The sequence below is a fragment of the Takifugu rubripes genome, chromosome 1, assembly GCF_901000725.2.
Source record: "Takifugu rubripes chromosome 1, fTakRub1.2, whole genome shotgun sequence".
NCBI classification, from domain to species: Eukaryota; Metazoa; Chordata; class Actinopteri; order Tetraodontiformes; family Tetraodontidae; genus Takifugu; species Takifugu rubripes.
Genome location: NC_042285.1, coordinates 4,041,435 through 4,058,297, shown reverse-complemented (window position 1 = coordinate 4,058,297; position 16,863 = coordinate 4,041,435). Strand labels below are relative to the sequence as shown.

Below are 16,863 nucleotides of genomic sequence, written 5' to 3'. Positions count from 1 at the left end.
GCTGGGGTGCATCATCAGATATAAACTATGACTCCTATTGGAAGTAGATTATATTCTTCATAAACTCTGCAGTGACAGATTATTCACAACTATGTTGTGCAAGCGCTTGCACGTTTTACTACGGTGAACGTAGATTTCTTCCGTAAGACGTATTGTAACTTAACCTAGTGTGTGTTATTTTAAACTACATTTTACATAAACCAAAGAGGAAGTAGTATTATACTGGTTAGTTGCGAGCTTCCGCAAGTGGTCCTGACAACTTTATCTTGTGTGTTACACTCAAACGTTTCCCCGGAAACAAAACAAAATGCCACTGAAACTGGGCGACGCTGATAGAATACCCAATAAAGTTAAACAGTATCACGATTTGGCCGCTAGATAGAGTAACAAGCAGAGCGGTGAACTCACGGTTAAAATGAACAAGGTTGCAATCAAAGTGTGCGTTTAAAATCACTTAGCTAATTGTGTGGTGCGTATAGTAGTAACGACGAAGCGAGTCGCGTGCGACAATGCGGGGAGGAGTCTGCGTGGAAGCCCCGCCCACAGCGTAGGTCCACGCCAAGGCTTTGACGCAGAAGTTGGTCGCCACAGAAACGCACCGAGTCCAAAAGGCTGACAAAGATGGATACAAGCCAATGAGTTATTAATGTCAATGTTCTCTAACATTCTGCAAGAGACTAAATTATTAATGATTTGTGGGTGTACTTTGGCGCATATTATAAATATTAGCATATTATTCAACTATTGATACATTTCTGCTATATTATTTCTCCCCTTTGGCAATATATGCCCCGCCCACCCACTGGTGCGTTTAGGGCCCTCTGTTCAACTGCTCGGAAGCGTCAACTAACATGAAAAAAATTAACTAAAATAATAAAATGTAAATTAATAAATTCAGAAGAAATTAGACCTGCTTTCATCCAAATAATTATCCCATCATTGGTATTTCGGCTTCAAGTTAAATTAAATGTGCAAATATATCAATCTTAATGAAAACATGTAGAAAATTTGTATTCAACCTAAATTCAGCAGCGACTGAAGCAGCAGAACTGTAACTCCTGTTTGAGGAACTATTGCATCACATCCAGCGTTATCATGGATTTTACACTTTGAACAAAAACATTTCAGCAGAGACGGCTGGTTCGTAGAATCGTATCTTTTATTTGAACTGCACTGAATGCTAAATGTTCACCTTGTACAAGAAACAAATACAAATACTCACACTAAAAACAAAAACATACTGCTGGCTGCCTCTTCTGCTATTGTTGGGACACTAAACGAGTTTCTGCTATTGCTCTTACAGAGTACAGGATGCCCGAAGAACCTGGCCTTCAATAAAACAAAGAAAAGAGAAGGAGGAGGGAGGGAGAGGGTAGCTCACAGAGGACTATGGTTATAGGAACATTTAACTAGGCAATACAAATCTAACAGGACTCTTCAAAACTCTTTAACACCAAAAACGGGGATGCACCTCGTATATAAAAATACCACAATGGAGAGAATGAGGGAGGAGAGAAAATATCCAGACTAACCAGAGTAGTCTCTTTTTTTCCTCTAAGACAAAATTCTGGGAATAAACTATCTGCAAAAAGTGTTTTCCTGAGTCATTAGAAAGTTGGGTTTGCTTTACCCCTTTCCTGTCTCTGTTCTGAAATGTGCTCCAAGAAGCGAGGTCGGGCATCAATCGTACTGTTTTATGAAAACAGATATAAAACATTTGCTCTCAGCTCGCACTAAAACGCAAAGAAAATGGTTGTAGTGCTTTGTTTTTGTCGCTGAAAAAAAGGAAAATGCGGTTGACATCCCTTATGCTGTTCTGAAGTGCCCTCTGGTGGTGAAACTGTGTAACTGCAGCCGCGAAAGCCTTCGTACTGTTTGACAGGAAAGGGTTAAAACATGCTCTGCGTGAGATGAGCAACCTATTCTTCATATTTAATAAATGATAAATATAATTAAGTCAATAATTCATTTTAAGTCATTCACACTAATGATCAAAAGAAAACAAAAAAGAATCAATAATTCTTTTCTGAGGAATAATGAGGGGCCTAACCAACACGCATTAGTTACAATAAGGGGGCGATGTGGGTCGGAGGGAAGCGGAGAGGCGGATCAGGAGGAACAAGGTCTTGGTGATAAGGGGGTTAAGGTCCAGTAGCACATAATGCCAAAGTTGTTGTTTTTTTTTATCTTTCATTATTTGCCCATAGGTGTGCTGAGATGTCGGCCGGCTGTTCCCATGAGCGTTGGGATGTAGACAGATGGGTGGGACCAAGTCTCACCTGGTGAGTTAAAAACACTGGACTCTGTGTCCACAATCATAGGCATGTCCCGAAGATGGACACCCCCCCCCCAAAAAAATCCCAAAAAACAAAACAAAAAATTCAAACATCATCAAAGATTAAAGTCGGTACTGAGTAAAAACTAAAACAATAAAAGTACAAATTCCCCTGGAACACACTGTTTGTTCCCAGTTGATGACGGAATTAACAAGCTTGTGTTGCTTCACTGTCTCTTGGTCCCAGTTGGTCGGGTGTTTTTGAGTGACAACAGGTCAGATGAGATGGTTTCCCGCTCGCGTCCCTTCGGCTGCTATTGCTCGGTGAGGTGCTCTCTGGTCTCGCCGTGTTTGGAGGGCTGGTTGGGTGACGGGGCCTGGGAGGGGTGCGTACCAGAGGGCAGGGTGTGGGCGATGGGCACCCCACCGGGCACCATGCCCTCTAACGCCCCTGGGATGCCGCCTGGAGCCACTCCAACTACACCCGGTGGGTATCTGGGATAAGAGCAGTGTGGTCAGCGCTGCATGAAGGTGGCGACATCGATAAAGGCAACATTCTGACCCTACTGGCTCTTTGCTGCCGTAGCAACGCGTCTTAGTAACTGAAAATCACAAAAACCTCAATGAGCTGCTTTGTGTAATGAATTATTATGCTGCCAATCATAAAAAAATAACAGCATAAGATGGGACTTGATGGGCCTTTGATTGTTCCGTTTTCTTCCAAACGATATTGTGAGATTTCAATTATTTTTTTTCTAAAAATAAGAAAAGGCAACAATCACAGCGAAGAGGCTGAAACCACTTTATTCTTCGCCTTCATCTTTACAAATCCGATTTTTCATTTGGTGGCAGAGAAGGGCCAAATCAACAACTATGAACAAAGATATAGAGGAAATACTAAAATGACCCGGAGCCCCTGAGAAGGCACAGAACTACTTTTGCATCCTCACAACAGGTTACAAGAAACAGCCCGAGGCAGCACTGAAAAGTAAGAATAGAGGGATGATAAAATCTAGACTAAATAACTGTTGCCATGGATACTGCAAGGATATGCAAGTAATCGAGGAACAAAACGTCCTGCTGTGACTTCCTCAGGGGCTCCCTACAGTAACACCACACGCCCAGAGAAGTGGGAGGGAACAAAAGTCTGAAAACTTTCCCCCAAATCCCCAGAGAAGGCTGAGCATGGCGCCATCCATGGATAAACTCTCGCCACGCTCCCCCCTAACAAAACACCGTCTATTATTGAAGCGAGGGCCGAAAGGGAGGGAGGGGGTAACACAAGGGACACACATCAGATGAGCTCAGGTCGGAGGGTCTTAACCGGGACAACCAGAGAAGAGACTGTCGGCCTGGATTGTTGGTATTTACCTGCTCCTTATCTAGGCAATACTTTTGTCATGGGGGCCGCCGGTAGTGACAGCCGGAAGAGTTTGGTTCACTTGGCTGCGTGAAAGAAGCACACGGAGGTGGACTTAGGACAAGCCCTTTAGGGAGTGGGGGCACAGAGATGTATTTCTACTTCCTTTATAAAAGTTAGTTGGGGGGGAGGGGGGTTACTGAGCAGAGGCAGTACTGCAGAGGGAGTGTTAGAACACCAAATAAAGTCACCACAGTTTGCATGTATATGCTCCAAAAAAAGAAGAGTGTCCGAAACGCTAAGAGAATAAGGGGAATACATCAAAACACACTTTTAAAAAGGCAGTGAAACTTTCCAAAAACGATCCAAATGCTTTTCATCCGCACACGCGCAAGTTTACCTGTAGGCGGCGCCGTTGAGCTCGGGGTGAACGCCCGGCTGGTCCAAAACTGCCCACGGTGCCGTGGTGACAAAGAACTCCTTGTTGACGCAGTTTCTTAAGCTGTCCGGGATACGACCTTACACACACACACACACGTGCACAGTTAAAAGCAGTGAATCACAGCAGCATAATACACACCGGGGGAGGGGCCGGATATGGGACACGCGTGCAAATTAGGATCAATTATCGCGGCGAGCCGCTGGCTGGGCTCTGTTGTGCGTCAGGGACCTGATGATGACATCTATTAAGAGGTCCGGATTTAATAACGGCCCCCCCGAGCGTATCCACGCGGAATCACCACGTCTGGGCGAGGACGACGCGCGACAAGTCGCATCAAACCGGACCCGGGCAGCGGGCGCGGCTAGCGCCCCCGGCAACGAAACACTGGAGGGTTTCTAAATCCGTACCCGTGATGGCCCTCCGGATCTCGGTGGCGGCCGCCTCCCTCATCTCTAGAGACGCCTGCTCGCTGTACCAGGCTGTGTGTGGCGTGCAGATCAGGTTGGGAGCGTCCTTCAGGGGGCCCTGAGCAAAGCTACCAACGAAAAAAAAAAGGTAAAAACAACAGTTTTATTACGTTATTAATATTAATGTGACATTACAAAGATTCCTGAAGCAGCTGGGAGCAACTTAAGCAAACTGTTTTTCCCACCGTAGAAACGCCACTATGAAGCAACCCCAGGAGACCCTGGGGAACCCGATCAGACCGACACACGCTAAAACAGCGCCCACGCATCAGCTCCACGACCGTTTACACGAGGTAACGGCAACAAATGGTTAGACGGAACTGACTCTGGGCCCAGAATCTGCTCATTCTAACAATTTAGGTGTGGAAAAGACTTCAATCCGCATTAATAATAATAACGCAGCCTTTCCACGAAGGCATTATCACACGCAGCTTAACTCCCATGGACGCCCTGGATTCAAGAGCAGATTGAAGGGGGCCCGTTTCCAGGGTGTCTGGAGGCCTGTTCAGATCAACTCTTGGTTCCCTTCACTCTGTTTGTGTGAATCAACTTTCACTGCATCTCCGTTTTGTTCTGGAAGGGCCCACAGCTCCTTGGCCTCAGCCCCCACCTTCCTGCCCGTTCCTCTCCGTTTCCTGTTCATCTTCCTACCTGAAGGGCTCCGTCTCGTGAACGTCCAGCGCGGCTCCGCGTATCCTCCCCTCTTTGAGCGCCTGCGCCAGGGCCTTCTCGTCCACCAGGCCTCCCCTCGCGGTGTTGACCAGGAACGCACCCTGACGCATCTGCAGAGCACACAAACCAGCAGGGGAGGCGCAGTTAGACCCCGACTCGAGCGTCAGCCTCGCCGGCGAATCGGTTTGATCAAAACAGCCACAACAATGACACAGGAAACACGACTCGGCTGTTGTTCAGGACTCAGGCAGGCGGCACCTGGAAGGAAAAGAGATGTGGGACAGAACGGTCTTAATCCGAAACCAGGAGATGAAAACGAAGGCTGAAGCGGCGCCGCCGCCCCTCGCTGCTTATGAGGGAAAAAGGCACAACAAAAAAGAGTAAGAGGGAGGAAAGGAAAAAAAAAAAAATCAAATGATTATGCTCAGAAGAAAGTAATCCCTTAATCTTGACAAAAGCTGAAATCCAAGGGCATGAAAAGCCTTCACGCTGGCAGGCAGTCTTTTATTAGGCCTTGGTGGTTATGACACACGCAAACAAACACGCGCACGCACGCGCACGTATCAACTGTCGAGTGTGACTGCCAAGATTTTTGGTAAGGAAAGAGAGGAAAGTGTTTATTCAGTGCAGCACTTAAGAGGCAGCTAAGAGTCTTGAGCTTCAGAGGAGAGGCAGAGTTAACACACACGCGCGCACACGTGCACGCGCGCACACACGCTCATGCAGCCTGTAACTGTAAGATGAAACACAAAAGACAAAAGTGGCAGCGTGGAGTGATATTGATGAGGGGGGGGGAGGAGGAGGTACTTTTCCAGGCTGGGTTAGGTCCTTGACTCTCCTGCAGGGGTCGCTCCAGGCGATGCCTGGGAGCTTCGCTAGCGACAAGGAGCGCTGCGCTGCGCTCTCCCCACACACACACACACACACACACACACACACACACACACACACACACACACGCGGCGCTCTCAGCCCCCCGCCGTGTGGCCTAGTCGATACATTTGCTGTAGCTGTGGGCTGCTGCTAATTGCATTTGACAGAGCAAAGGAATGAATTTGTGTCCAGCTTTGGTGAAGATAAAGAGCGGAGGAATGTGCAGACATGAAGGAGCTGCCATTCCGACGTCTTTTTCAACCAATCACAGCGGCCTTCCGGCCGAGCCCGCGGCGCCGCTGCACCGGTGGCGCCCGTTCTGCCCGTTAACGGCGCCGCGGCTGCCGTACCTGTTTGATGGTGAAGTCGTTGATGAGGTGGTGGTTGTGTTCGTTCAGGTTGCAGTGCAGGGAGACGCAGTCGCTCTGGTAGAGCAGGTCCTGCAGGGTGTAGACGCGCTGGACGCCCAGCGAGCGCTCCAGGCCGTCCTGCAGGTAGGGGTCGTAGAAGATGACGTTGAAGCCGAAGACCTTAGCGCGCACCGCCACCGCCTGCCCGGTACGACCTGAGGACGGAAACACGGAGGGAGACGTTCATCTATTGTGGTGTCAATCGAACCATGTGTTTAAACACACATATATTTAAGCTAAAACAGAAAAATCAAACGGCCCGTAAACATCAATATTGCGCACTAATACAGTGGAAACAGTCAATGTCACTCCTGTTGAATAAACACAGATGGCAGGAGAGGAGGAGATAAAGGAAAGGCATCATATTGACAGATTAATATCCTGAAAACATTCCTCTTTATTGGTGAACCCATCTGGAGGGTGTGAACATAAAAATCTTATGAGGAAAGCCATCAAATCAAAGAGCCCGTCTGTAAGCTGCAACCTCCCGGAACAACATAAAGATCATATTGAGCAAGCGGAGAGCTTGAAATCCGTGCCAGGGAATGAGGATGGAAAACAAAATAAGTGATGGAGTGATGATGGATGAGAGTGTGAGGTGATGGAGGATCAGAGCGAGCAAGAGAGAGACAGAGAGAGAGACAAGGACGCTGCCACTCACGGAGAAGGAGTTACAAAAGCTCCTATTCACTCTCAAGATCCTCATTATGACGGAGCATTATGTCACTCTGAGACCTCACCGTGCAGGATAATCCCTCTCAGATGCGCTCTTTTTTTTAAAAAAAACATCTGATTCGATCTCAATCTGACAGGATTCTTTTGCCTGATCCCGAACGGGATCACGGGACGGAAATCACCGGTGAAAAATAAAGGTAGGGAAGATTTGGCTCAGCAAAAATCGAAGGACGAGGATGAAGCGGAAACACAAAAACGCGGATTCAGAAAAGCCCGAGAGTGATGCGGCGGACGTGGCTGCAGCAGCCAAGGCCAAGGCGAAGGAAACGAAGTCTGAATTGAATGAAGAGCATTCGGTATTTATAAGAGCGCTCATGTGCTGCAGCTTTCTAACACCAAAGGGATACAGCATTTGTCTGCCTTTGTTAATTAAACATCACTGTTACGTTTTATAAATGGCCTCGACTCTTTTAGATTTTAGTCCTGGTTGTAATTGATCATTTTTAAACTTGCCTGGAGTACTTCAACACACACTTCTATTTCTGCAGGCCTGTTTAAATAAAAGAATCACTCACTTTGGCACCACGGGAGCACGACTAGTTTTAGGATTGATAAGCTGCGCACGTTAGGGTTTAAAATTTGATATTGGGGACGTGATAAAGTGACCTGTGGGGTGAAGCCAAACCACATTTACAAACGCTGATCTGAAGAGGCCCTGAAGGCCGGCGCTTAAAGAGCTCCTGAGTCTATTGTCACCGAAGAGCCAGAGGTTTTTATCCAGCCTGAGTGCTTGCCGCCTGCATAATGGTGCAGCTGGCTGAATCTTTGCTATAAACACACACCGGGAAGCCCGTCGCTCCCCACCAACATCCCTCTGACAATGGACATTGTTTTGGAGAGATGATTCAAGCCAGAAAAACAGAAAAGACCAGGCTGGGAGAGAGAGGGAGATGGAGGACGGTAGGAGGGAGGGGAGGGCATTAAGTCGAGGAGGCTGTCTGGGACCTGTAAGGGGCGGAGGCTGTGTGTTTGTGTGCACAGAGTGCATGTGGGCAGATAAGGCGGTGCTCTGTAAAATAAAAAGAGGCCTGCGAGGAAACGGAGCATGTGCCACGGATGCTGAGACGGGGCAGAATGACGCACAGGCACAATCAACATCAAAACAGGTGGAGAGAGGAGAAACACACACACACACACACACACACACAGGCATCCAATCTGCCAGGAGCCACCCGATTACAACATGGCGAGGTGTCAGGGGATGATGGCGACAGAAGACAACTCGAAAACAGAGACAATAATAGAGATATAATAGCGAGCACTAGAGCGGTGGGATGAGTGAACAGCGCGGTGGAGAAAAGGAAGCCAGCCCGGAGGGAGGCGAAACAGACAACCTTGAGATAATCTGTGGGTACGGGGAGAAAAATAACCTTATCAGGGCAGGAAAACAGAAGGCACACCAAGCGGCCAGAAGATACGTAAGCACACAAGAGAAGGCAACAAAAAAACAACAACCCTGGAAACAGAAAAGCTGCGAGTAAACAATGTCGGATAAGAGCGGTACCAACCGAAACCGATGAGACCCAAGGTTTCGCCGCGGATGCGCGCGGCCCCGGACGCCACCTCGCGGATATGCTCCACGCTCTGGACGCGCGTGCCTTCTCGCAGGGCCTGGTAGAGCCAGGTGTTTCGTCGGTAGAGGTTGAGGATGTGGCACAGGGTGGAGTCGGCCGTCTCCTCCACAGCTGCCGAGGGAATGTTGCACACGGCGATGCCTGGCGAAAAAACACCACAGAACATCTCATCAAACAATCAGCGCTGCCTGTCAAGCTGTAAAACGAAGGACTGAGACCATCACTCATTTGATACGTTTGGTGAATCTGCGGTTGAAGCGCCGCCTTCTGGAACTTTCCCCCCCCCCGTTTGCAGAAGTTCTGCGCACAAAAGCCCTCCAGGGCCTCTCTGTCAAGGTCCTCAAGCATGAGCAGAAGTGGAACCCATGACCTTGGATTACCTTGCCTCTCCTCCATCACACATGCGTACATTATCAACACTTAAGCACTTCTGCCCACCCTTGTTCTCCTCTAATGCCGTCATCCCACTCTGTATCTCAAACAGCACAGCCGTCTCTGGACAGCAAAAAATAGCCAGAGTCTGCTCAATCAATGGCCCCTTTTCTTCTCCCCGAGAGCGGCCGTCACATCTGCATCGCCTTTTCCAGGCTCGATAGCTGTTGACTCCTGCGCCGTGGAAAGCGCCGGCGGTGAGTGGGTGGCGGTTAGACGCGGTATCTCTGGCTGGCAGGAAATGGCAGCTTTGTCAAGTGGAACGGGCTGTTTGAGCCACCATCCCGCTGACATATGTCTGGGTGGTTGTTCAGAGACGCTGACAGCGCGGTGTCCAGTCATCATCTGAGCCCCCCCGTTTTGAAATTGATCAAAAAGAAAAAGAAAAAAAACAGCAAAGTTGTCTGTGGCTGCTCCTACCCAGCTCTCCGGCCGCCTTGATGTCGATGTTGTCGTAGCCGCTGCCGATGCGGATGATGATTCGCAGAGCTTTGAACTTTTCCAGGTCCTCTCTGGTCAGGGTGATGGTGTGGTACATCATGGCCCCCACTGCCTCGTTCAGCACCTGCGGGCGCACAGGCACAGTGAAGAGCCACGACATCAGAATTCTGCTCACTCCTTCGCCCCAACCCCCGGCTCCTCCTAGACCTTAAAACTCCCAAGAACCTGTGACAATTGCAAACGCTTTGACCCTGAACACTGTCATAGTTTATGAAATATCTGCTGCTCCTTGAGTTTTGGGGCCATTTAGGGCACCTGCGCTCAAGTGGAACAAGTCATTTTGTGTCTGAGAATCTTTGCTCCTGCGTGGTCATCAGAATTTCACACCTGAAGGGAGATTATGGACAAAATGTCTGAATACCCGGCTCTGCGGAGCAGGTCAGGGCGGCTGCGTGCTGAATAATAAACCTTCACGAGTCTGAAATGGTCTGCCACTGCAGTAGCCTCCCAGGTAAAAGCAGCATCGGAGGTCTGTTTTTGTAATTCGACTAACGTTCATTCTGCCTCCCTTTTTAACCAGTGAACAGTTGTCCGAATCAACCTTGCAATTATGGGCTGGATGAATAAATTCAACTCGACTTGGAGTCTGCTTGAGATGTACTGTGGGCTTCAAATTGGCAAAGGAAGAACAGAAAGTGTCCCTCTGAGCCAAATATGTGATCTCAATTCTCCCCCAATGTCGTCACCAAACCCCAAAATGGGTTTGTGAAAGAGCACGTTACTCTGTTTTAAACCTCCCCATCGACGGGTCCAGGCAGAGATGAACCTGGATCCCCTTGTTCGCCTGGAATCATTTAAAATCAGAGAAATTCGAAAATGTGCAGCTAGCGATGCCGAACGCGCACTCGCGTCAGTAATGCGTTGATGTCGGAAGGAAAAACACCGATTAAGAAAAAAATACCGAAAAAGTCGGAGCATACGTGTACTCTGGGCTGGTTCTGATTCAGTTTTCACTCTGAGAAAGTTTCTTTTAGTTGGAACAATTAAGCCTTTGAGGGCATCTCTGCTCTGACTGGAGTATAATTTAATGGAAACTCTTAGCTAATCTATATTCCGCGCTCCACTTAACCAAAGCTTTCAGTTCCGATAATGCCTGGGTCTTTCCAGCCCGTCACTGAGGCCTCTCCTTTGGAGATCCACAGCATTTTTATTTATTTTTTTGGAAGGGGGGGAGCGATACTTGCACCATTAGGGGATTTTATGATTCTATGACGTCATCTCTCCAGAGAACGGCGAGTGGATGAGAGATTATTTTATAGATGAGACCAATAACGTCTCCGGCTGGCAGGCAAAGATATGCGTTTTAGCATTTAGGGCTTGTTTAAGCCTTCGTATTAACGACACATAAAACGGTGCAGAGCGACAACGCACCAAAGAGAATGCTGCTGAATGATGGCACCTTTCAAATCCTGTGCGGCAGCAGCAAAGATGTGAGGGATAAGACCGTTAAAAGAAGAGGTTCTCTGCCAGAATACGGCTGGCGCAGGAATGTCAATCTTAAATTATGGAAACATCTGTGTGCTCTGAGAGTGTGATCAAAGATGTGTTTGTACAATATATACACTTTTTTTTGCTTTGTTGCAAAGAGTTGCAAGATACGGATCTCAGATGAGAATACAGAGTAAAAAGGGAAAGATAAGAACAGCCAGTTCTACCTCGTTGATTACATGTAATTCAACACATAAAAAAAACACAGTCTGGTGCTATTGCTATTTTATTGCTATATGCTATTTTCTGACATATAACAAAAACAGCCATCCGTGCATCTGCTTCTCATTTAATCTGAATTTCTTCTTGCTCGGGGTTCCAGCAGGTGATGGAAATGGAAATAAACACTTAAATAAAACGCCAGGTACAATAATTAGAGGGTACACCTGGCACAACTTCACTGGTTAAAACCAAACTTTTTTTAAAGCCATCTGAGCTGGAGGCATCATGGCCTGTGGATGATGATGATGATGATGATGATGATGATGATGGAACGCAGGTGTATTTCAGCTAACACTATTGTAAACTGGCCAGTATCCTGCCCTCCTAACAGGGGAAATAAGACATCGCTGGCTGGACGATTCCACATCATCACAGGACGCTTTCATTTTCCGCCCCTGACGAGCCTCGCCTGCAAGTTTTTGGGGTTTTTTTTTTTAACGGCGTGGATGGAGGAGCGAACGGCAGCTGGTGTCTGGCCTGACAGCGTCGCATTACAGTATCCAGTTATCAACTCCGCAGAAAGCAGAAATTGGACGTTTTCAATCTCGGCGGACCCTCTGGGTATCTCGACAGAAAGTTATTACTGCGAACTGCTGAATATGCTGGCGAGGTGAACATTACAATCATGTTTCTCCTGATAAGGCGGTGTTAAAACAAACAGAAAGCCAACCCCCACCACACACACACACACACACACTCACACCCGCGCCACCTTCTTTCCTCCGCGCTGCACAAGGTCTGTGATTGAATTGATCTCTATGCAAATGCCTTGTTTTTAATATGTCCCATTTTCATAAAAAACATTGAGAGGAAAGATGTAGCGCCTCTCACTCCGTCTGCAGATGGAAAGATAGCACTTTGGTGATACCCATCTCTGTGGCTACATATTGTTTTGCAGCCACAGCGCTGCATAAAAAGCAATAAAGAGCCTCTACAAGCCAATGTAATTACACCGCATCCCTGCTATACAAGGCTCTCTATTAGAAGAATGGCACTGATGTAGACATTGCGCGCTGTTCCACAAAGTGACATTAAATCATAATGAAGCCTCCAAATTTTGGATGGCAAGAGCGCTGGGAGCTGATAACCGCACACATCAGTGCTGTGATAGGAAGAGAAAGATGCAGGCTTGAGTGAGCGATGTTTGTCATCAGCTCTCAGCTGCTGTGATGTGGGCGGCCGCGTCGGTGGGGGGGTCCTACCTTCTCGTGTATCTCTTGTGTGGACTGAGCGTCGCAGAAGGCCACGGTAGCCAAGTCTTTCAGGATGGGCATTTCCACGGTGCAGTCGCGCCCGTCCAGGAGCGCCACCAACGGGCGCGGATGCATGGGCCCGTTCATGATTTGGGGCCTGATACCTGGGAGCAGATGGAAAAGAAATGGGCGACGTTAAAGAATATTTAAAAGATCACATTGCACTTTTATTCAAATAGATGTATACCTCATCATTTCTTTGCACTGAATGCATTAAGAAGCAAAAATCCATTTGAAGATGTTCTGTAATTGTGTTAGTGGTTTCGGATGCTGATTAGAACACACGGAGAAGCCCGAGTGGTGCTCAATAAATCAATGCAGCCACTGAAGACTGGATCAGACCACAACCTCAGCTCCAGAACTCCTCAATGTCCCCACTTTAGATGCGACTGCGTGACAGCATTATGAGACACGCACACAAGTGGATGCCTCATTATACCTGTATGTTTTCACGCAATCTTTGATTATTTTCAGAAAAGAAAAGCACAAAAGAAAAGATAACACCAGCCAGGGATTGAAATAAGTTCATCTAAGGGTGAGACTGGTTTACTTCAGCGTCTCCGGCAAAGTATGCATCACTATCCTGTCTGAGCCGCACTCCGCATTCGCTCTCCTCCCCCTCCTTTGGTTTTTTTTTCTCATTTCTAACGTGAGCAGAGCTGAGAGGGGCCGAGCCCCCCGGTGGGCCCGACCTTCTCACACTTCCCACTGAAGGAGACATGTCGCGCCGAAGACAGACAATTATGAATCCTGATTCATACAATTTTAACAAGTGAGGAGCATCAATATTCAAGCGGCGGGCTGCTCGGGAGCCAGACAGCACCAGCAGGTGGATGAACCCGAAACCAGGAAGAGACTGGTCCCAGCTGAGTACAAACACCAGAGCGGTGCACAGGTCAAAGACACGAGGAAGCGTCCGCAGTCACGGATCGATTCAGCGAGACCGAACATCTTTTCTTCCTTTTGCCGTGCTTCCACTTCAGAAGTGGACGCCGGCGTATACTGGCGTATACTGCGTTTGGTTCTGTTGTTCCAATAAGATTACAACGATGTCACCCCGTCAGGGATGGGCTCTGTGGGATTACTGCGGCTGCGGAGGCTGGTCATGGCAGATAGAGGCGAGATTAGCAGATTAAAGACTGAGAAAGTTCCCTGTGAGTGTAAGTGGTCAAAGAACACACCGGAAGATCGGAAATAATAGACCGGTGGGGAGTAAAATAAAGAAATACCAACTAGAGTGACCAGCTAGAAGACATAGCTCAAAGATTCTAGACATCAAAGGTGTCAAAATCAAAAATAAAATAATTGTATTGAAAACAGATCAAATATCCAGTGTTAACATTGAGGCGGCGCCTTCTCTCCACATACCATCTGGCTGATCGCCTAACCATCAACACAAATGCAGATTTTCCTCTCTGGAAGGACAGACAGAACCCGGTCCCCTCCCCCCACCTGCCTACACCGACCGTCGCTGCGGCGGCGATTGCTTAAAAACAGGTGACGTGATGTGGGAAACGGCTGGAGCCGCCGGTGTCACATCTGCAGCTGACAGCTCGCCAAGCAGCAATGAGCGCATCGGTTCCCATTACAGCGGGTTACAGCGAGACAGAAAACCACACGTTATTTACTGGCATTCAGATTCATCTTTATCATCATCATCATCATCATCATCCACCTACAGACCTTTAAACAGCCAAAAGCATGCGCAGGGCTCCTGCACATCCGAATCACCTTTTACTCCATTTTGGTTGGACTCAGCGGGAATAACACATTTCAGATTAAAGATGCTCGTGGTGATACGAGTCGTGTGTGGCTAAATAAGGAAATAAAAAGAAGAGTATGAGCTTTGCGAGATAGAGACAGAGATAAAAGCGCTGATTATTGGCTTTGCCGTCTTCCCTGACTGGCAGCGACGGCCCAGAACACCTGTAACCTTTTCCTCGCTTCATTTAAGGCACTAGTCACTGGCTTACAGAGATTATAGATAGCAGTGGGTGGGGAAGAGAGGGAAGCTGTGGGTGAGGCAGGAGGGGCTGGGAGGCAGCGCTGAACCCCCTCAGGCAGAAGTTCGACAGGCCGAACTCTATGAATCATCCGCTGGGTTTCTCTCTGACCTTTTACTCTTTCAATCTTCCTGTCGCTGCAACATTTCACCATTTTGGCATCCGCGGAGCTGCATTTTCCCAGATCCCCCCACCCGACTCTGTATGATAGCATCTTCTGACAGGTCTTCATCTCCATCCCTCCCTCTGTATCTTTGTTTGCACACCATCTTACCCTCTACTCCTCTCTCCATCCCCTGTTTTACCGTATATTTTCATCACCTGCGCCTGCCATCACTCACCGGCTCTCCTCCCCTCCTTTATATGTCATCTTTTCACCTCAACCGTCATTCCATCTCCTCCCGCACCATCATTTGCTTCCCGCTCATTCGCTCTGGCCGAGAGCTGCGGTGTGTGTTTGTGCTCGTCTCTCGCTGTGTGACAGATTGATTCGCACTCTGCTGATTTTGATGGAGAGGAGATGCCGGTGTTTTCGGGATGGAGAAACGGGGTAGGCGACAGGCAGCACTCCCGCTGTGGTAAACTGACAGCATGTAGATCAAACTGGTCTTAACCAGAACCGTGGTCCACTGTCAGCTGCACAAAAAAAAAAACAGTTCTCATGTCTGCATGACGTCCTTGCATCACCATTTATTTCTGTGGTCAGCATTCACTAACTAAAGATGGCAGCAGGTCCAGGTTGAATTATTTATCTTAATTTATAGGAGGGAAAAAAAATCTACAACCCAAAGTTCAGTATTTGCTCTTTTAAAGTCTCAAATGCAAGTGGGCACTGTGATTATATACCAGAAAGTTCATCCTCGTCTGTGAAGTCTTCCAGATCTGACTGGTAGTGCTATGAGTTTAATCAGTTCTGCCATGTTCTCTGCAGTCTCCAGCGCTGCCCTTCTGGTCTACATCAGCTGCTGGCTGACACCCAGGACTCAAACCGAGCCACAAGTCTGATTTTTATACACACTAAAGGCAGGTACCTGTTAAGAGTTGCGGAGGGGAGATCGCAGCTTAATTTCTCCTTCCCTGTGGGGCTTGCACGTCCTGTCATTGTTGCTAAACTGTTGCTAGGCTGCGGATAATATGTGCCTGTGAGAACTGAACTGGGCCACTTTCACAAAGGACGGTAGCTGCTGCCAAAGCAAAGTATTAAACGCATGTAACGCTCACACCCCCTGCTAGGAGCTCTCTTTGCACCAATGTGCACATACATTACTGGGACAGGCGGGGTAACATGTGATTTTCCTGATCTAAAGTGTTTCCCAAAGACAACTATTTTACAAGCAGTTATGCAGTTGTGAAATAAAATGAAATACAGGCGTTAAGGGCGTTAAGGTGAAAATGGGTCTTGAGCTTATTCTTTTAAACATAACATCTGCTAGCAGTCTAAAAACAGATCGTTTTCCTCAATTAGAACACACGCAATGGTCGTCAACAATGAGAACGGGGTCACAGTGGAAATTATTTCGGAAATCTAGGACTGGAGCGAACCGGGAACGGCTTAAAACCCACTCTGCATGCTCCAGCTTATTAAAAAAATATTTGCTCAATCTTTCTCCGTCATCTCAATCTTATCGTTTCTGCGAACAAACGCTTGTGGAGCCCAAACTCGGCTCAGGTTCAAGGCTGCGGTCCCTGAGCCAGCAACACTTAGTCAGAGTCTGGCAGCGGGACGCAGCAGAGCGGCACACCGGGAGATGAGGCCAAAGTTTCCATTATGTGGGGAAGGGAGCGGGGTTTCTTCCTCTGCTGGCCTCTGCTGCTGGTGTTGCATTACTTCCAAGAGGGAACGAGGGACCGGGAGGGAGGACAGGGAAACTCTTTTGTTATGGTCGGGAAGAAGATTAAAACACACTTACACACACACATATATATATATATGCAGCGCTTACTAATGAGAACTGTCAAAAGCTCTCCATATGATCATCAGCTACTGCCACCGGTTTCCTAGCAACCGCAAGCTGCTGTTTAGAGGTGGCTCCATCTGGATAACAAGGAGTGGGTCCGTACAGGTTGCCACAGACCACCAGCAGTTCCTTTTTACTGAGCTACTGTGTGTTGCGCTGGTCTGAAACCCGACTCGCCTTGTGTGGTTAATGCAGGCA

The 16,863-nt window shown here is 47.9% G+C and overlaps 1 protein-coding gene across 3 annotated transcripts in view; it reads right to left on the bottom strand.

Moving 5' to 3' along the window:
• Positions 1-1,141: 1,141 nt before the first annotated feature.
• Positions 1,142-16,863, bottom strand: part of LOC101074618 (C-terminal-binding protein 2) — a 68,854-nt gene continuing 53,132 nt past the window's right edge. The window contains exons 3-11 of one of the 3 annotated variants that reach the window (XM_011616673.2): positions 12,654-12,808; positions 9,661-9,805; positions 8,743-8,949; positions 6,440-6,654; positions 5,196-5,326; positions 4,485-4,612; positions 4,036-4,153; positions 3,647-3,721; positions 2,635-2,770 (exon numbers count right to left, since the gene is read on the bottom strand). In XM_011616673.2, the coding sequence (XP_011614975.1) occupies positions 3,658-3,721; positions 4,036-4,153; positions 4,485-4,612; positions 5,196-5,326; positions 6,440-6,654; positions 8,743-8,949; positions 9,661-9,805; positions 12,654-12,808 (1,163 nt within the window). In that variant the 3' untranslated portion in view covers positions 2,635-2,770; positions 3,647-3,657. Of the gene's footprint in view, positions 2,771-3,646; positions 3,722-4,035; positions 4,154-4,484; positions 4,613-5,195; positions 5,327-6,439; positions 6,655-8,742; positions 8,950-9,660; positions 9,806-12,653; positions 12,809-16,863 lie in introns of all 3 variants that reach the window. The other 2 variants (XM_011616598.2, XM_029840467.1) reach the window with 2 other exon arrangements.